This window comes from Phycodurus eques, chromosome 8, assembly GCF_024500275.1.
Source record: "Phycodurus eques isolate BA_2022a chromosome 8, UOR_Pequ_1.1, whole genome shotgun sequence".
NCBI lineage: Eukaryota > Metazoa > Chordata > Actinopteri > Syngnathiformes > Syngnathidae > Phycodurus > Phycodurus eques.
The window spans coordinates 7,847,894-7,868,325 of NC_084532.1; the positions used below are offsets into that span (position 1 = coordinate 7,847,894).

General features: G+C 39.2%; 1 protein-coding gene across 3 annotated transcripts; it reads right to left on the reverse strand.

The window, feature by feature from the left end:
* Positions 1-1,088: 1,088 nt before the first annotated feature.
* tie1 (tyrosine kinase with immunoglobulin-like and EGF-like domains 1) lies at positions 1,089-18,374 on the reverse strand. Of its 3 annotated transcripts, none has more exons than XM_061684259.1 (25): positions 18,292-18,374; positions 17,991-18,217; positions 16,068-16,331; positions 15,865-15,975; positions 15,611-15,766; positions 14,134-14,265; positions 13,414-13,554; positions 13,163-13,291; positions 10,923-11,068; positions 10,108-10,252; positions 9,871-10,029; positions 9,603-9,743; positions 8,654-8,956; positions 8,014-8,304; positions 7,115-7,308; positions 6,818-6,964; positions 6,668-6,731; positions 6,425-6,535; positions 5,490-5,680; positions 4,437-4,550; positions 4,188-4,258; positions 3,129-3,169; positions 2,893-2,989; positions 2,723-2,822; positions 1,089-2,541 (listed from the first exon to the last, which is right to left on the reverse strand). In XM_061684259.1, exons 1-25 carry the CDS (start codon positions 18,366-18,368, stop codon positions 2,470-2,472), a joined length of 3,624 nt encoding a protein of 1,207 aa, XP_061540243.1. In that variant the 5' UTR covers positions 18,369-18,374; the 3' UTR covers positions 1,089-2,469. The 3 variants fall into 3 exon arrangements, with proteins under 3 accessions (XP_061540243.1, XP_061540242.1, XP_061540244.1); XM_061684258.1 differs by having other exon boundaries at positions 16,068-16,364; XM_061684260.1 differs by lacking the exon at positions 8,654-8,956 and having other exon boundaries at positions 16,068-16,364.
* Positions 18,375-20,432: the final 2,058 nt, after the last annotated feature.

Here is a 20,432-nt window from a genome sequence, read left to right on the forward strand (position 1 = left end):
ATGAGGCTGTTTTCTGCAAATTGCTAGTTTGCTAACTAGAAATGCACTTCTTTTACTAAAATAAATGAATAAAATGTTTGGACAGGGAGCTTTGTGAACATGATCCATAAATACTGAGGGCTTGTTTCGTACATTAAGGCAAGGTCTCAGACAAGACACAACGTTGTTCTCTTCTTATAGTTGAGCAGTGATCTTTGCGGAAGCCATCAGGAAGGCCATGTTTGACAGACTCTTCTGACATCGTAGATTGTTTATTGAGAAAGGAAACTGATGACACATCATCTTAGGGCAGCAAAGGAGATACAGTATGAGTTAAGAACTTCGGCACAAGTTGCTGTAATGCTCACTAATAGTGACTGAGAAACAGCCATCTAAGTTCATATCGTACTAAAACTACTTGTGTTTGATAATAATACATTGGGATTGCAAAGCACTTTTCTATGGGTATTCACAGATGCAAACATAGACACACAAAACAGCAGAAGACAAAGACAGGTACAGTATAGTGAGTGTAGACAGAAAGGATAAAAAACAACAAAACAACAACAACAGTGAATAGTCGTAGTTTACATACTGTATCAAAGGTTTTATTCAGTGAATGTAAAAACATACCGTACTGTATATTCCCACTGTGAGACATTCTAGCACAAATGTTTTAATCGCACACATATAGGTAATTAAACATTTTAGATCATGATTTGAATCCTAGGAAAAATTTGCCACTGTAGGCGGAAATGTCAAAACTGCTTAAGTCATTTATACAGTGAAAAAAAATATGATTTATATATACTGTATATGATTACATGAATATTTCACACAAGGTCACAGCCACGCGTACACAAATAGTTTTAACAGACTCTCTCATTGACAAATCAAAAGATTTGTTATTCTCCCTAACTGTGAGGCCATTTTAGTCATCAAAAGACTGACAATAAGTAAAACCTGTCAGTAAACTATTTAAAAAAAACAATGACAAATATAGGAAAATTGGACTCACGAGTGAATTCAATTTGAATATGGAATTAACATAACATTAAAGATTAAAAAGTAAAAAAAAAAAAAAAAAAAAAAAAGATAAAGAGGTAAAAAGCTACGTTGTATTCAAAGGCAGCAGAACCAGGGGGGCATTGGGGGCATGCAGCCCCACACTTTTTGAACTGTGCCCCTTTGCTACTTTTATCTTCTATGTTTTCACACCCCTAATTTATTGCACTGGGTGGGATTATGTTGCTTATCACTAGCATAATTATGCATTATTTCAGGAAATGTAAGTAATTTTTTGGATTGTGGAACTTTAACCACGAGAAATTATTTGTGCGCTCATGAGGTTTTCATGTCAATGTTTGTATACCTAGTTACTTAATGATATGGAATTGTTCTTTAAATAGTTTTATACAATATAATCAAACTCATATATAATTTTGTTGGTGCTATATTTAGTTGTATCTGCTACATTTTGTAAATTGATTAAAGCATTGCTATCTTTGAAAACAATGATGTGTTTTTAAATTTTCAGCATGGTTGCCTTCTTTGTTGGAATTTGGAAGTTACCCCACCACCCACCCCACTTCCACTGCTTCTGGTTGTATTAGACAAGGGAGAAAAAAATAGAAATTAGAAAAATAAAACATGAAACGCAGGTTTTTCCGTTTAACGAAAACACTAAAAAGTGAGTTTAGTGTTCCAAACAGTGACATAAAATAATTTGCAGGTGAACAAAAGACCAAAACCACACACAAAAACAAATGTGTAAAAAAATACCCATGGTTTTGTGTCCTTAAACATTCATATAACCATTAGTGCATTTGTGCTGACTAATACATTCAGGCTATAGGAGGTTTTGATAACAAAACACAATTATATATATATATATATATATATATATATATATATATATATATATATATATATATATATATATACACACACACACACACAGTACAGTATACTGTACAGTAGTTCACATGGCAGTGATAATACACAGAGTGTATTTAAAAAAGGCTGGTGTTAAGTGCTACATTGTATGTTTCTAACAGTCCGAGAAGTGAAATGATTGTGATTCACTCCATGTCCGTTCCTCTGGGAGAACAGAGAGCAAATAAGGTCCAGCATAAGCACCCCACAGACCCTGCAGTGTTTTAGTAAGCCACACAACTCCATGACCTTTGACACTCAGTCATAAGTGTAACATCTTCAACAACAAGAAGCCCGATGATTTGACTCTCCTCAATATGACGGGTTGGTAGTGATTGCCTCCATCCGAGGCCACGCTCCACATCTGCCAATGCCTCGGATACGTTCACTCAGTGTCCTTTCACAGTCCTCCATCTATAGCTGGGTGGTTTTGAAAGCACGTCTGGTCCTCCTTTCTCTGTGGTTAGCAGCGAGGAGGTGGCAGTAACGTGGTGACAATCGTTTGGGCTTCCTCTTGAGGTTACGTGGCATGCCAGGGCCTGGGGGGGCTGGTAGTCAGGCCTCCTCCGCAGTAGCGTCTATTCCAGCGTAAGTAAAGTTCTCGAAAAGCGCCATGTTCACATAGGCCTAGGAAAAGGAAGTATTTATCAAAAGTGGCACATTTTAGGCATTCTTCTTCTTCTTGAAATGGTTTATATTTCTACCAAACATGCACGGCCTATATATATTTTTAAAATAATGTGTTACATGTAAAATTACTAGAAAGAAGCCTGGGCTTCTTCTTTTTATTTCTTTTTATTTTTTTTACCTTCCTGGCCTCTTGCATCCTGTTGAGCTGCACCGAGACTTGGGAAAAAGGGGGTCTTTCATACGGCCGATCCCTCCAGCACTGTTTCATCAGCTCATACCTGGGACCAATCAAGTTGACTCATATGGTCAGGATAACAGACTGAATAAAGGAGTGAAAATATGACTTACACTTCATCATCACAGTTCTTGGGCTTCTCCATCCTGTAGCCTTGTGGCAGTTTTTCATAAAGCTCAGCACACGTCATTCCACAGTATGGCGTGCCACCTGACACACATGCACAAATGGTATCATGAAAGTGTTTAGAATCCATTGTATCATAGAGAATTATGAAAGGCTGTCATTTAAATGAACTATCATTTTGATTTGATTATTAGGGTTCAAGTAAAATAGTGGGTTCACTTGCCTAGGCTTACAATCTCCCAAAGGAGAATTCCAAAAGACCACCTGAGAACAAAGATCATGGAAATCTTAAACAGTGCAGCTGTTATGACTTAAAGGTTATGTGGCATGCAAAATGGATTTCAGGACTGTAACTCATTCCAATCCAAGTGTAAAATTCTTGCCTTATAAAGTGTATCATTTGATTGGATTCAAATTGTTGTCATATGTGCCATTATGTCTACTGGATGTCTTCAAATCCATAATTTTGTTAGTTGTTTCTCTGTTTTCATTTATTCAAATACTGCTGATGTTTACATGTCACTGTGACTCTATAACCAGCTCTGCCTCCTCTTCCAACTTTGTTTTTCAGTGCATATAAATAGGTTCCAGTTGACGTATCAACGTCTGCAAAGTTTCACCCAGACTTCCTGGTTGTGCTTATCACACTTAACACACTACTATCATCTCTCCAGTGACAGGGGGATGATTTGTTGTTCTGCCTTGGTAGCCGTTTTCTGTGGTCGGCAGAGTTTAAAACTCACGAGAGGGTGAAATAAGTAGTTTTTGGTGTCATCATACGAGCTACTTTAGAAATTGTTTTTACTTTGATGTCTCAGCCAAGGATTTTCATACCACTGAGTGCACCAATAGCCCATCCATCCGTATTCCGTGCCGCTAATCCTCACTAGGGCCGCGGGTGTGCTGGCGCCTAGCCGAGCTGACTGGGCAAGAGGCAGGGTACACCCTGAACTGGTTGCCAGCCAATCGCAGGGCACATATAAACAAACAACGATTTGCACTCACATTCACAGGGAGGAAACCTACGCAAGCACGGGGAGAACGTGCAAACACCACACAGGTGAGGCGGGATTTGAACCCGTGTCCTCAGAACTATGAGGCAGATGTGCTAACTAGTTGCCCATTGTTCCACCTGCACTAATAGTGTCTCTGAAATATTGTTACCATATATAGTGAAGAAATATAATGGTTACACAAATTAACACTGTTGAGCTTGGCCTTTTGTGAAAAATTCTCTTTTTCTTTTCTTTTTCAATTGACGGAAGATGTAATGGTTACTCACACATCACTTTTGGTTGTATACACACTGTAGTTCAGAGACTCAATGGCCATCCAACGAACGGGCAACCTACCCTGGAAGCAACACAATATCATGATCGTCCTAAATGGGTTTTGACAATGTTGTCCTCGTTGTAACTTTAACATTGATATCTATGTATCTCCACACTTGTTACAGACACGACTAACCAATCATCGTCTCCAACTGGCTCACCAATAAGAAAATTTGATCAAATCTTCACGCAATACTTACCATTGTCTTCTTAACATAAACCTCCTCACCACGGGACAGACCAAAGTCGGCTATCTTTGCCATGAGGTTGTCGCCAACAAGGACATTTCTGGCGGCCAAATCTCTGTGAATGAACTGATTTGAAATGAGTGGAGAAGGAGAAGAGGGAAATTATTGCAGGGAACAATGCCAGAAGAATCTATTGATTTTGAGCACACAATTAATTTACATTTTTGCTGTTTTTATAAAGATGCCTTATACTCTGACGTTTTCTCTCGACATAGACACAAATATTTTTAGGAAGAAAAAAAAAAACGAACTACACAACTTAGCAGAAAATACATTATTAAGCTAATTGCTCGGACCACGGTCGACCAAAGGTAAGTCCCCTGTTTTCATATTTTTATTTTTCCATGATTTCAACCAAAATTGAGGTTGTCCCTCAAACCAACACAGCCCTCTTACTTATTGTAGCAGAAAAAGACATATTAATATCAAAGTTTTCTTTTTTTCATTATATATACTACATTACCTTTTTACCAGTTGGTATAGCAGCTAACATAACTAGCATGGAGCCTACTCTTGTGCAAAAACTCTAGAACATATTATTATATTAATTTGCAACAATATCACTTGGAAACCCTGTTACTATGATTGCAGTAATACTAAAAGTATTTGAATAAATAATACTAGTAATACTAAAAGTATTTGAATAAAATGTAACTTTCTTTATTTAATTTTAAGGGATTTATTCAGCAATATTTTTGAATTATGTTTTTCAGGTGCCTGAGTATCTGTAACAGAATTGCGCCAAACACATGAAAATATATGATATAACAAATAAAATATCTCATTAAAGGGGTACTGTTGATGGCTGAGCTGGACGAATCAAATTATATGACGATTCATGACCTGTTTTTCAACAAAAACAAAACAAACAAACGGAAAATCTAAAAATAAATGGTCGATTTTTTTTCAATAATGTTGGTACCTACTAAATTGTCCTCCGGTTCTGGAACGACCCTAATAAAAGTTCCTAGATGGGTTTAGATTAACTTCCACACACTGTCTTACCTGTTTGTCACTGAGATAGTGCATCCCAGTTGCTACATCAACAGCAAACTGCAGTAATTGTTGGGAGGTGAGCGTAGAGGCTGTGCCATGCTCCTTGGCAAAGGCAGGGTCAGTCTCCAAGACACGACTCTTTCGCAAGAAGTCCAGAAGGTTCCCATAGGGAGCATATTCTATGGCGATATACAGGTAACCTGGGACAGGTGAAGACATTCCTTTTAGTAAAAGGGCAGAGACACAGCTTGAAAAAGCAAATCAAACCACAGACAATCTCAACTTGACTATTGCTCAAATCTGTGAAAGCTAGCTTTAACTGGTAGTACAACAAAGCTGTCATTTTGTTGATGTTTGAAGGGCCAAATGACAAGTTAGAAAATATTAAATGTTGATATTTGAGGACTGATTTGGTTCTACAATGACCTAAAAATGGAGGCTACTCTTTACTGTAAACATCTGAAACTTATTTGTTCAAACACTGTCTGAATCAGAGCATTGTATGATGTAAAATGTAGCAGGGAAACAGATACCGCATGCACAGCTCAGTCAGAACGGGGTCAAGAAATGTTATACAATAAGATAAATAGACGGATGATGTAATGATCCAAGAACCCAATGGTTATTTTGAATGGCTCCATTGTGGTGGATTCCATGTGCAGATGAAGTTACTGCTGAAAACCCCAATATAAAAGTCTTCATAACCCACACTATTTTTATTGGATATACTAATTTCATCATGTGTCATGGCATTTTTCTGTGATGAATGTACATGGTGAGGCAAACAACAAAAGGAATAAACAGTTAATCACATTAGAACATGTTGAAATTGATTGTGATTAAACATCAACACAGCTATGTTTATGTCACACTTTGCAGTAAACATTGCTTCGTATTTTTTTGGGGGGGCCATTAAAAAAGCCCACTAGATGTCAGTCCCTCACCTCTGTTCTCACAAGCTCCAATCAAGTTGATGATGTTGGGATGCTGGCCTAGTTTACACAGCACTTCCAGTTCCCCTGCAAAGTCCCGGTGGTCATTTTCTGAGGCAAACTCTGCAGGGAGATGAGAAACAGACACAGTGTTGTGAAATAAATGACAAAAAAAAAAAGCAAAAAAAACAACAACACACAAACACATCATCTGCATGTGAAATACAGTTTTGTTTATGTTTAACTGAAGGTCACCTTTCAGCATTTTTATGGCTGCACTCATCTTGTTGCCGTCCTTCTTGATCATGGCTTTGATCACCTGGTTATGACATTATTGATAGCTTAAATATGTAACCACATAAGTAAATGATGGTGACATATGAAGACAATACCAATTTGACACACCTGTCCAAAGTTGCCCTCACCGATGACATCTTCAAACTTAATGTCGTCCCATTCTAGGATTGGATAAGTAAGAGGTTCTGGGGTGGGCTTAGGTCTTCGGGTCAGGGTCAGAGTTCCAGAGTTAAACTGCAGAATTGTCTCCTCACCCTGTTGATGTCAACAGGGCTCATCTCAGCAATAACACAAACATATTAAAGTGGTATGAATTTAATTGGACTAATAGAACAGCATTTAGGAACGCCTTAGCTTTCATAAATTCAAAACAAAATAAACATTGCAAAATGATCAGTTCCTTACCGATCCAGATTGGTAGGTGAATGTGCGACGGCGGTTAAGTAGAGTTTTGCGGATGAAGAAAAGTGCAAGCAGTGCCAGCAGGATGGTCACACACGTGACCGTCACTGAGCCCACTACTGCCACCAACAGCTGGTAGTTGTCCCCTGCTGGTTTTCGAGCCACACCTTGGGTGGTCGGAGTTAAACTTTCCAGGCCTTTTTTTTTTTTTGGCAGAAGAGAAAAGAGATGGAGAGAAAAAATAAGGAGCAGATGATTTTTAGGCAGAAGAGATAAATGGACCTTGTGGTATTATCCTAAGTGTCTCTGGAACCTGTGTGGGTGGTCCAGTCTAAAACACAAAACTGGCACACAAACGTGTAGAAAGCAATTCATTGGAGGTTTTAGATTGATAGGACTAAGCACATTTTCCGAAAAACAAAATACACAACTGCATCATGTTCTGTACCTTGGACTAGATTTGTTGATTTTTTTATATATATTTATATTTTTAAGTATCTGGCCCTTTGCTACAATACCTGTTCTCAACCACGTTAGTCTCATAATGCTATAAATCACTTTTTTTTTTTTTTTTTTTTTTTTAGTTAAGCAAAAAACCTTTGGGACAGTTATCAGTGAAATTGCATCTAACAACATTTGGCAGTAAGACAGTCTTGTCCAAGTTTTAATTTGATGTACGGCAAATAATTCCGCTACAATAATACATGTGGATAGACACTCGTATATATTGGGATTCAATACAGAATCCAGAAAGGTATTAAAAAGGCCATGTATTATTTTGGTAATAGTTTACAGTCCTGCAGAACTGAAGTGTCAGGGGTTTCAAATAGTTTTTGTTTTACTTACATTATACCAAAACCGATTGACAGAAGTTATTCTTGGATTGAATCTTATCCACTTACCATCCCCTTGTGTAATGGCTTGAACAAACTTGCTCCACTCCCCTGGCACCTTGGAAAAAGCCCTCACTCTGAACTGGTAGAGGGTGCTGCCGTTGAGTGCCGTAACATCTTTCGTGGTCTTGTTCCCGTCATCTGTGTCCACCCAAAAGTGTGGGCTCCCTTGGCCGACTGGCTGGTACTCAATGACATATTTCATGACGCCTCCATTAACATCCTCGGGGGGCTGCCACTTCAGCTGGATGGCTGACAGGGACACGGACACAGTCTGGACATTACGAGGAGGTGATGGGCCTGAGACACGAAAGCATGAGAGTTGTTAGGACCTTTAAGAGTGATTCTATATTGAACATGAAACAAATTTGTTACTTCAAAACTTCAATACACATCTCTCAGGGCTCAGGTGTTCTGAAAACACATTGGGCATCCAGCTGCTCAACTTGTGCTCAACTCACACAAGGTTTGTGGACAGAGAAACTCCACAAGCAACCAGCAAGCACTAACCATACACCATAAATCTAAGGATCCCACCCTTTATTTGGTAGAAGCCTACATTATTTTTATAAATACCGCATGTGCATCATTAAGATGTCGTTTTAGTACAGTTTTTCTTCTGTCCAAACTCATTTGAATTACTATTTACCCTGGCTGTTGATGCGGATGTGGTAGGGCTTGGAAGGAGGCCCCTGGCTGCCACAGTTGATGAGGCGCACCACCACCCTGTAGTCTTGTTGATACTCCATGTTGTAGAACTTTTTGGACAGAACATTTAACAAGGTGGTGCCCTCCAGGAGTTTTTCACTGTGGGGCGGTGGCCCGAAGAGCTGCACTAAAAAGCCACTGGCTGTCTCGACATTAATACCACTGTTGCTGGGCAGTCGCCATCGCACAGTGACATTGCGACCTTCCACCGAGCTGATGTCAATCTCAGGTTGGACTGTGGGCTCTGCAGTGACAGAGAACACAGGATGAACTGAGAGGTGCTAACAGCCTTGTAATAAAGTGAACTTCTTTCCTAAAGTGTCCACTAAGATACATTCCAAAGTTTTCTGACCCGCATCACTTTTATTTCTGCATTTGCAGCCTTATTCTCAGAGGAGGCACACCATTATCTCAAACTTAAGACCCCACAGCACAACAGAGTCAAAATGAAATCATGAGGTCCAAAGAACTTCCTGAAGAGCTCACAGACAATTTGATGAAAATGCATAGATTCTATGCCAGAGATACATGATACAATACATGACTCCTGCAATTATCCTCTGCACTTAAAGTGCACAATAATGGCTCGGGCAAGTTGTTACTCAGCAGACACTAGTTTCCTCCACACATACCGCTGATAATTGGCCAAAGATTTTTAAGTTTCATCGGAGCAGAAAAACCCTTTAAACACTTTGGGATTCATTGCTCTCCTGGACCTTTTGCTCAGGATCCCCAGAGCATGTTTTGCATGGCAGACGGCAACATATCTGATAGGGTGTCCAACTTTTACACCTATTTTATATTTTTAGCCACACACAATATAACTGTATTTAATTTTCAAGTCAAATTGAACAATTGTCTGTCAAAGTCTGTTTGTCTGTAGGTCTTACCAGGACAATCAGTCTCCATGATGGCCTCTGGCCCCGGGGCTCCTTCACCTCCTGCGCCAGGGCGAGTCAGCTGGACCCGCACACGGTAGCGTGTTGAAGGCTCCAGGTTCATCAGTGTTATGGGCTCCTTGTCACTGTACACTGGAAGAAAACACAAAGGAACGATGACTCCGCCTTGCACGACTGCCTCAGTGAAGGATTTGTACTCCAACTTTGATTTATAGTTCGTAGCAGTAGTAGTAAGTCTCATCATGAATGATATCTTTACCAATTATGGAGGACCAAGAATCTTCATTGTCGACAGGCTTGTAGAGGAGCGTGGTGGAGACAATGGGCCCATCTCCTCTGTGGCAGTCCATAGGCATCACAAGTAGCTGCTTACTCCTCTTTTCCAACAGTATGGGAGCAGTGGTGGGAACTGGTGGCTCTGAACAAGAATGAGATAAAGCCTGTGCTGTCACGTTCTTCTCTTCTTATGTATGTATTGAAATTCCTTCGGACAGACCTTTAATGGTAAGATTGAATTTACGGGAATCCTGGCCTCCGTTGGTCGACACCCTGCACTCCCACAATCCTCCTTGTTCAGCACTCAGACGTGGAATTTCAAACATGGCTATACTTTTATTAGAATCCATGACAGTGTGTGATGCCTGAGAGTGCAATACATGAATGGTGAAAAGTAGACAGATAAAACATATGAATCCGAAAATACAGTGAAACACATGCTGCTGTAAAACAGCCTAATTTGACAGTGGAACCTGAAAGGTGGAACACAATCTGTTCCTGGATGGTGCTCTAATTTTCAGTATGCAGTATGTTCTTCTTGTTTTTCACATTTTCTTCTCTCTCTACTACTACCTTTTTTTAATGTAGTATTTTTTGTTTTATAAAATAAATGTGGGGATGAAAGAGCCAAAAATGTAAATAATAAGCAAAGTGTGCCAGTTAATGCTTTCATACTGGCTGAAATGGGATTTTGTTAAGTTCTGTATACTGAGGTCTCAAGTGATACGATGACACCTTGGGATGTAACTCATGACGACGGCCCCACCTCTAATTATTAGTGTGACTTTTGAGCCATATTCTCCCACAAAATTTAGGGCGAAATGCGCATCACTTCTGGTGTTGGAAGCTGTATTTTTAAATTTTTGAAAGATTACTTAATTGTCTCGAGAAAACAATGGAAACATATTTCCCTTTTGCACTTTGCTGTGTGGTGGCAATGGTTACAAAGACGTTTGATAGATTTTAGGGTATTCAGTGTGGGAAGTTCAAGTTTCATAGTGAATATGGGGGGGGGATAATTGTTGGTCTACTCACCTTCAGCACAGTGCTGTCCAACTTTCGGAGCTCAATGCTGTTATGACTGGGCAGAGGATTGCCTGTGGCAGAGCAATAGATCTTTGGGCTGGAATTGAGATTCCACTCCAAATTACTATCCAAGTCCAGAATCTCTGGGGCCCGGTCTGGTAAGAGACGCGTTAGGTGTTTCATCAAAATAGAAGAAAGAATGATGACAAATAAGCTGACAAAATACAGATTTTAACAGAACCATTATAATACTTTTTGGACAGCTGGGTTAATGAATGTTATCAAACATTTCATTTGAATTTCACTTGAGAATCTAAAATGAAAAAAGTGCCTTGCCTTTTTATTATTGGGTTATGAATTTATGAACCAAAGATATTTTTCAATATTTTTCATACTTGATTTCATGCTCAGTTATAATAATGATATCTTGCTGTCGTAGTATTGCGGTACATGCTGCTGCCTTTCGCACAGATTTGAATCCTGGCCAGTGCCCCAAAACCGAGCCAGTCTGGATAAAAACATTCAGTGGGTTGTGTCAGGAAGTGCATACTGAGTACAAATTGGGCCAAACAAAGTGTGACTCACTGTGGTGACCTCTGATGGCAAAAACTTGAAATCATAACAATATAATAATGACAGATTCAAAAATGGGCGGATATCTGTGATTTTGATATTTCATTTTATTGATTTGTGCGACTCGGAAATCAATCCAAAATTACTTTTCCCGAGTGTGACTCTTCAGTACATCATCATCACTTTGTTGTCACATGTTGCTGCTTACCTATTCACAGCCTCAGTGACTAGTTTTGCACTAACGATACTCTTTATCAATCATACTAGAACAACTTTATTTGGGATCAGTGATGTGCTTGTTGCATGCGTCACATGCATGGCTCCGTACACTAGTTCACATGTCCTTATGGGGGCTTGCATGCACTTGCCTCTTTGGACTCACACTTTTAAAGTCGGGCCTCAACAAGTAGGCTGCCCGAGTCAATATGGTAATGATAGCCATTCTCGCTGTAGCACAGCCCACAATGGAGGGGCTTGGGGTGAGCAGCGGATCCTTTGTATTGAGACTGTGATTTCCCCTTTAAAGAAGGTTCATTTCAAGAAGGGTCTAAAAAGAGGGTGAACAGTTCACTGTAATTCTTGATCTTTGATTCTTGATGATGTCACAGACATGTTATTAACACACCTGGGAACTGTTTTAAATCATGAGAAGCATTATGTCCATGACAGCATTATGTCTCTGAGATTTATTATGACTGAATGTAATCAGTCAGCTCTGTTCATAGCAACATCCCCATTTATAAGAAAGTGTGCACATTTACACAAACACATGATTTTATATTTTTATTTTAAAATATCCCCTTGAAAACAGTTTGTTTTTAAATTAAGTTGTAACAGTTCACATTAAAGGCGGAAAAGGGTTATGAAAAGATTAATCTCGGTCTTGTTTTTTTATTATTGTTATTATTCTTTTTTTACACACAAATAAAACCTGGCATATCCGCTGTTTCTTGGTTTGGGTGTTTGCTTGGAAAGTTCTGCTACTATTAAAGACTTGTAGAACAAGTAGCAGATAACATTAGGTAACATTACATTAGCTAAATGCTTGCCCTATCTGGAAGAGGAATGTGGCAGTATTGTTAAAGGTGCCATATTTTGGCTATTTAGACCTCTATAGAGTGACTCTCTAAAACGGACTGAGTATAAAACTGTAAATTTCACTTAAAAAACATAATAGTTTTGTTATAGTAGTGTCCAGAAAAGGTCCCTCTGACAGCTACTTCTGTTTGACTCAGTTTTGTATCTGCTTTGTCCATATTTGGGTAAGAAAATCCCCTTTCCTCTCATTGGTTGCCTCCATGTAGAACACCCACTTGTGAGAGCACACATGCTTGTTATGCTGACAGCGCTGGCTCGGGGGCGGAGATGTTGGCGGAGATCTTCACTAGTGACATTGATGAGCTCAAGAAATGGACCTGATTTCAGGTCTCTGGGCAGAAAAATGTCTGCAACTCAGGAATGTGTGGATTATTTTAATTCATATTTTACATGTTTACTGAGGCACCACATAGCCAATGTAACATCTCTAATACTAGAAAAAGTTGGCTTGGTAGTATATTGGACCTTTAATGAGGCTCATGCCAAAGTATTTATTTATTTTATGTGTGATTTTGTAATATTAACTGTGAAGAATCTATCAGTTGAGAAAGCCTCTTTGATGCTGACGTAAAACTTACCAGACTTTTCACAGTTTTGTCCCCTCCATCCAGTGGGACACTGACATCCACTAAAGCGATTGCATACTCCTCCATTCTGACATCTACAGCTCAGCCTGCAGTCTGGTCCATACATGTCATTATGGCAGGCTGATAATAAAAAAGAACCAAATGTGTACAAATAAACTGTAACAAATTGCTGAAACACACGCAGTACATTATTGAAGTATAATCACATTATTCAAGGGCTGATAAAGTTAGGTCGGGATTACCCTTCTCACATCGGTTCCCATACCAGCCGCTACCACAAGAACAGCCGTAAGGGTCTGGTAGGCAGAATCGAAGCCCCTTGCAGTTCAGCTCTGAGCTGCACGACTCTTGGCAGTTTCGGCCAAACATTCCTTCTCTGCAGGCTACAAACCATCAGAGAATAATAAAATGTGTTATTTTTAAATTAGGAGATACAGTTAATTTCGGTATATGTGATATGTATATTTTGACCCCAGCAGTCTTTATCTGAGGTTCTCAGATAACACATAGGGCCTGATTTACTAAATGTTTGCGTGTTCAAAAACGGGTGCAAACTTGATTTCTCACATAAACAGATGTGGAAGCTAATCTATTAACCGAGCGCAACCAGGATTCGTCTGCCAAACACCCGAAATTTCAGAGCAGTTAATTTTGAGTGTTCTGGAAGGATTATGTGCAAATAGATTCATTTAGCACGAGCAATGTGATTTAACAAACCTGAGAAAAATTGCGATGGGCTCTTTTGCATCCTGAAATACTGCGCCTGAAAGGCAGGTGCAAACAGCACCGCTATCCGTAATCATTATAATGAGCTGCAGGCAAAATGAACGCCGATCATTCAGAACAGAACCGATCTTTTTTGCTTATGCAAACATGTTTGGAATGGCAGGGGGGGGTGAGAGTAGCGATATGTCATCAATTCAGCAATGCAATGTTGAATGTTATGTTTGTTGAGTACCAACCTGTCTCACAGCGTGTTCCCATGAATCCGGGAGGGCACATACAGTCTCCATCCACATCTTGGCATACGCCACCATTGAGGCATTCTGGACAGTCTTTGTCACAGTCAGGACCCCATTTCTTATTTGGACAATCTACAAAAATGGTTTTCAAGTTGTTTACTTGTAATCAATTTTAACATTCAAGACTTCATCCTACTCAATTCCAAATATAATGTTGGGATTTATTTTGTCTAACTGCATCTACTTTTGGCTATAAACTAGTGTAATGTATTTTGACTGTTTTTTTTTAATACACATATTTATGAGATGTTCACGGAATCAGATTATGACATACAACACACACAGGAATTGAGAAATAACAAGAAAACCAAAATCCTAAAGCAGAACAGATGGCGGGTGGAGATGGCTTACCAATGTCTCTTAAGAATAACAAAGTACAGCATGTGGACAATCCCTGCAGTGATTTTACACCTCATTCAATGTGCACAATATTTTCCCTAAATATGACTTTCCAAGTGTTGCAATAATAACGAGGGAGACAAAGTTGGGCAATATACTGCGGATTTGAAACTTCTTCACAATTCTGTTCATACGTGCAGGCACGCACATTAGGTACATTTGCACAATTCAATTAAATATGATGCAAGCTCCAGAAGTGCTGAGTATTAAGAGGAAGAAATCATTAATTCAGCTAAAAATGTGTTTATTGTTGTGTTTGTAGTTTACAATGGTATAGAACTGCACTGCATGACAAAAACAGTTTACAGTAAATGTTTTGCTTCATTCAGTCTCATGGTAGAGGCATGATATTAGAAAAAATAAAACTACATCTCAAATAATTCAATATACACTCATATTTTAGTGTGAAACCAATGGAAATTTTAACCACATGTCACATTAGCATATGATTAGTTCAATTAAATCTCAACAGACAGCAGAGGCAGTGTGCATCTCGGACAGGTTAGGCTTATCATTAAGATGAATACATCTAGCAAGGGGACAACATAAATCCCAGAATTGCGTATGAGAAGGTAGATTCAAAACACTAAAGAACACCACATTGTCCCTTTACATTCATTTACTGTAGCGGCGGATCAAATAATGTTATTGTGTCCTCGTGCACATTCTAGTTTATGACCCAGATGTATAGTACACATTACATAATTATTAATTGTACCTCAATGTGTGTCTTTGTGCGCATTACCCATGTCCTCAAATGGACAAAAAAATGGAGGCAATTTACCGTTGCCCAGTTCATACTGATACTACAGTTGACTGATTTACTGAGCATTACAGCTGTAAAAGCTGATGGAAATCTATTTTGTGGCCTTGCCTATTACATGCATGACCAAAGTGTATGTTGCATGAGCATCTGTCTGCCATTAAACGTATTGCTACATCTGGTGCTTGAGGTGTTCAAATCTATTAGGATGGATGTGTTTCAGTTTCAGCGGATGTATGAGAGGAGCTAACAAACCTCTGACAATGAGTCTCATCCAGGCCCCCTGAAGAGGACTGTCCCCCACATAGCTGGCACTATAGATGCCTTGATTAGCAAAAGCTGCGTTCTCCACTGTCAGCACAGCAGTGCGGTTGACCATGTCATTCCAGTGAGTCATGTAATAGTAATTTCCTACACAAAGTACATGGTTGTTGGCATAGACTTCAATGTATCCTGCAACAGGATGTTTTTTTTTTTTTTAGTGAACGTGTAAAAAAAAGCTGGCTTACCGTTGTACTTCCAGGTCACATCCCTCTTTTGGGAACTCAGGAGCATCATGCTGAGGTGAACTGTTTCCCCTTTATTAACAGTTATTGTCAGGTGAGTTGGAATAAAATTTGCTGTGAATAACACACACATGCAGTTATTTCTCACAAATGAATCTGAAATCCAAACCCATTTGTAGGAATAGCAGAAAAAAAGGTGAACGCACCTCTGCCGAAGTTGTTTATCATTGTGACTGTCTCAAGCGGAGGAACTTCCTGGGTTGAGTCACAGTAAAAAATACCAATGTTATCCAAATCTCTGAACTCTCTGGCCACAACTTTCTTGTTCCTTGGTTTATGTAGTTTGAAGTTTGGCATCTTTGGGAATATGAGGATTTTGTTGTCTCTTTTAATGTCCAGTTCCACATGGGCAGGGGTGCGCTCTCCGTTAATACATGAGATGGAGAAGTGATTCACTTGGATGACCTCTGCTGTGGATATCATTGTTAAGTCAATTACAGCATCTGTAAGACATGAGTTTGGCATTAAAGCAATCCAATAGTCGGGCAAAAGCAACATATTTAGGATTTGTTCAATTGCTTCAAACCTTTTAGATTAAAATAATCCGTGTAGCGGCAGCACAGTGACGGAGTAGTGAAAACATCTGCCTCACAGTTCTGCAGAGGTTCAGGGTTTGAATCTTACCCTCCTCTGTGGAGTTTGCATTTTCTCCCTGTGTTTGTGTGGTTTCTCTCTGCCACTCTGACTTTCTCCCACATTCCAAAAACATGCATGTTGGGCTACTGAAAGTCTTTGAAAGTCTGGGTGTGAATGGTTGTTTGTCTGTATGTGCCCTGCGATTGGCTGGAGACCAGTCCAGGGTGTATCCCGCCTCTAGTCTCACACAGAGTGAGCAGCTCACCTGCAATCTTAATGAGAACAAGCGGTATAGAAAATTGTTGGATGGATGTACGATGGAGAACACATGTACTGGATTTTCTTTTATTTAAGCTTGAGAATAGAAAATAAATATATAGTAAAGAGTTACTCAAAGTTCAAACTTCAACAACTGTATCGTATAAAATATGTGGCATGGATTTAGCTGTTTGAAAACATCAGCATCATCACCATCTCCATTGTTTTCCATGAGTCGTTCTTTCTTATAGTAGTAAGAAATTATCATATGAATTTGTATCCATCAAAATACGTTTTTCTAAAAGATTCTCCATCCGTCAATCCCCCATCTCTCTCGTACTCTTTCTCTCTATGACACACACAGTCATGTGATGTGTATACCTGTATTGTTACTCCTCCTCCTCCTACTACTACTACTGCTACTACTAATAATAACAATAACAATAACAATAACAATAATAATTATAATAATGTAGTTGACACCTGGTTTTTGTTAATGGATTTATGCAGTACCTATCTACCAACCTATCAGCCAAAAGATCGTATATCCCACTTGTACAATATAATGATATCAACACGAGAGCTGTAATAAATATTCTGAATTGCAAAGAATGTTAAGTTTTGTTTGACACTCTCAGAGATTTATCCATTTAACAATGTGTTCATGATTGTTGTTTGCAGTAGAATAGAACTGTATTGCATACTAGGCAGAATATTTAATGCAGTTCCTGTTTTAAATACTATTCTTATTGTGCAAGGGGTCATAATATTGTGGCTGGTCAACGAATGAGATACTGCTAAACAGAGTATGTGGATACTTATATATTTGATTAATCATGCCACAAAATGTCATCATAATCAAATCGAAAAGTGTCGTTTAAAAAAACACTAAAATTAAAACACAAATCTTTATGAAGGAATGTGTAGCCTCTCATTACTCACAAACCTTCTGGAATGTACAATAATGAACCAGGTCCTGAACCAATAATGTCAGTTTATCCAACATTCCTCAGGCCCCAGATCCACAGAACAATGCCAGGAAACATGGATGAGCTCCTTTCCCCTCAAGAGGGTTCAAAATTTGCTTGAGAGTCCTCGTGACTTAAAAATAACATATTTCTCGAAATGTTAAACCATATATTGAAGGTACGAATAAAACAAAAAAGAAAGTGACGTGGATGTTAATATTTATTCATGGAAGAGTGGATATTCAAGTGGTTCATTGTCATGCTTACCTGCCAGATGCACGATGCACAACACCCACAGGCACACGAGCTTCATACTGTGTGGAATCCTCATTGACAAAAGGTGACTGTTCGTAAATAGTTCCCCCAGTGTGACTGGTAATCGACTACTGGAAGAGTTGTCAGCAGCGTACGTCAAAAGCAGTGGCCATGCGTCACGGCGAACGGTGCGCCTTTTTACGCATACCTCGGCGAAATGTCCCAAACAAAGTAATCTCCTGAAAAGGGCGTTCGATGTCTTAGGTAACGGCGCTCCTATAGAGATTGAAAAGCAAGCCGCGATTAAACTCACCCCGAGGCTCCGTTTTCTCTGGGTGGGAAAGGAAGGAAGAGCGTCACAGACAGCGGACCGCCGCTGGCGCTCCGCATCTCCTCATTCTCATTCATGTAGCCTTGTTATGACTTTCAACTTTGTCTCTCTAAAGTGTTTGAACAGTCTATATGCTTGAAGTGGGAAGTCATCTGATAATATGAATAATTGAATAATTTGTGATGATTATTACAAGGTTCAAGTAAAGTAACACTGGAAAACTGTGCATTTTAATGTTAAAACATGAGAAAACAGCTGAGAATGTCTGCACCTTAGAGACTTTGATATGCTTTGTTAAGCTGTTCACGCATCAATCACAAGCTTTGGGTCAAATAACGTGTGCCCATTTTAAAAATGTGTGCATGTTCATGGAGTGTTTTGGGTCTCGGTGGAGGCGCTGTCGTGTTGCCTAAATTCCCTATGAGAACTGTTGTTATGGTTTGCCACAACAGCAATGAAATGGGTTTGAAATGAAAACACTGATTCTGACAAGGCTGACGTCGTATCTTATTGCTGCTGCAGGTTTTTCTTTGCACAGATACTGGAAAACAAGCACTTGATATATTGCAGCTGGTATAATGTTTTGCCAAATGCAACATCTTTGTTCTTTCACTTCAGTGAGTTTGTTCCCATCCCCGCAGCTTTAGAGTACTCCCCCCAACCTAACTCTCAGAAAATAATGAACAATATGATTGTTGTGTCTACTGGTATTTTGTCTCTGATTATTTAAAAGGTTGACTTTGAAATGTCCACTCATTTACTCGGCAATAAGTGTGACACTGATTTGATGTTTTTTTTACGTTTCCTTGCAGCTTCAGACAATCAACTATGAGTTGACCCTACTCCTTATTGTTTGAAATTTCCTGTTTTCAATTTCAGTAGTTCACTTAGGTTCCTTCAGCCTACAAGAAATATTCATTTGTATGCTAGATTCCCCAAAAAACAAAGTGTAAAATAAACAAATTCTTTGCAGAAGATTTATTATTTTATTGTGCTTTATCAAATTGTGCAGCTTTACCTGCAGTATGAAGTGATCGATCAGTGAAGGGTAAAACAACAGTAAAATATCGTACTTGATATATTCACAAATTCTTATCCACTACTGCAATAAGGTGGAAAAAACGCACAACACTACGCATTCCCAAGCTTGAAACTTTGAAAATGTATCTTGTACAACCCCAATTCCAATGAAGTTGGGACGTTGTGTTAAAGATAAATAAGAAGAGAATACAATGATTTGCAAATCATGTTCGACCTATATTTAATATGATTATTATTTTATATTTAACACTTCAGAAAACCAATGTCAGTAAATACAGTTCGGTGCTACATCCGTAAGTGCAACTTGAAACTCTACTATGCAAAGCAAAAGCCATTTATCAACAACACCCAGAAACGCCGCCGGCATCTCTGGGCCCGAGCTCATCTAAAATGGACTGATGCAAAGTGGAAAAGGTCTCTGTGGTCCGACGAGTCTGCATTTTGAATTGTTTTTGGAAATTGTGGAAGTCGTGTCCACCGGGCCAAAGAGGAAAAGAACCATCCGGACTATTATGGACGCAAAGTTCAAAAGTGTTAGTGCCAATGGAATGGGTAACTTACACATATGTGAAGGCACCATTAATGCTGAAAAGGTACATACAGGTTTTGGAGAAACATACGCTGCCATCCAAGTGACGTCTTTTTCATGGATGCCCCTGCTTATTTCAGCAAGACAATGTCAAACCCCATTCTGCACGTGTTCCAACAGCGACTGCTAGACTGACCTGCCTGCAGTCCAGACCTGTCTCCCATTGAAAATGTGTGGCACATTATGAAGCGTAAAACAGGACAACGGAGACCCTGGACTGTTGAACAGCTGAAGCTGTACATCGAGCAAGAATGAGAAAGAATTCCACCGACAAAGGTTCAACAATTAGTGTCCTCAGTTCCCAAGCGTTTATTGAATGTTGTTAAAAGAAAATGTGATGAAACACAGTGGTAAAAATGACCCTGTCCCAGCTGTTTTGGAACGTGTCGCAGCCATAAAATTCTAAGTTAATAACTATTTGCTACAAATAATATAGTGAATCAGTTTGAACATTACATATCTTGTCTTTGTAGTGTATTCAATTAAATATAAG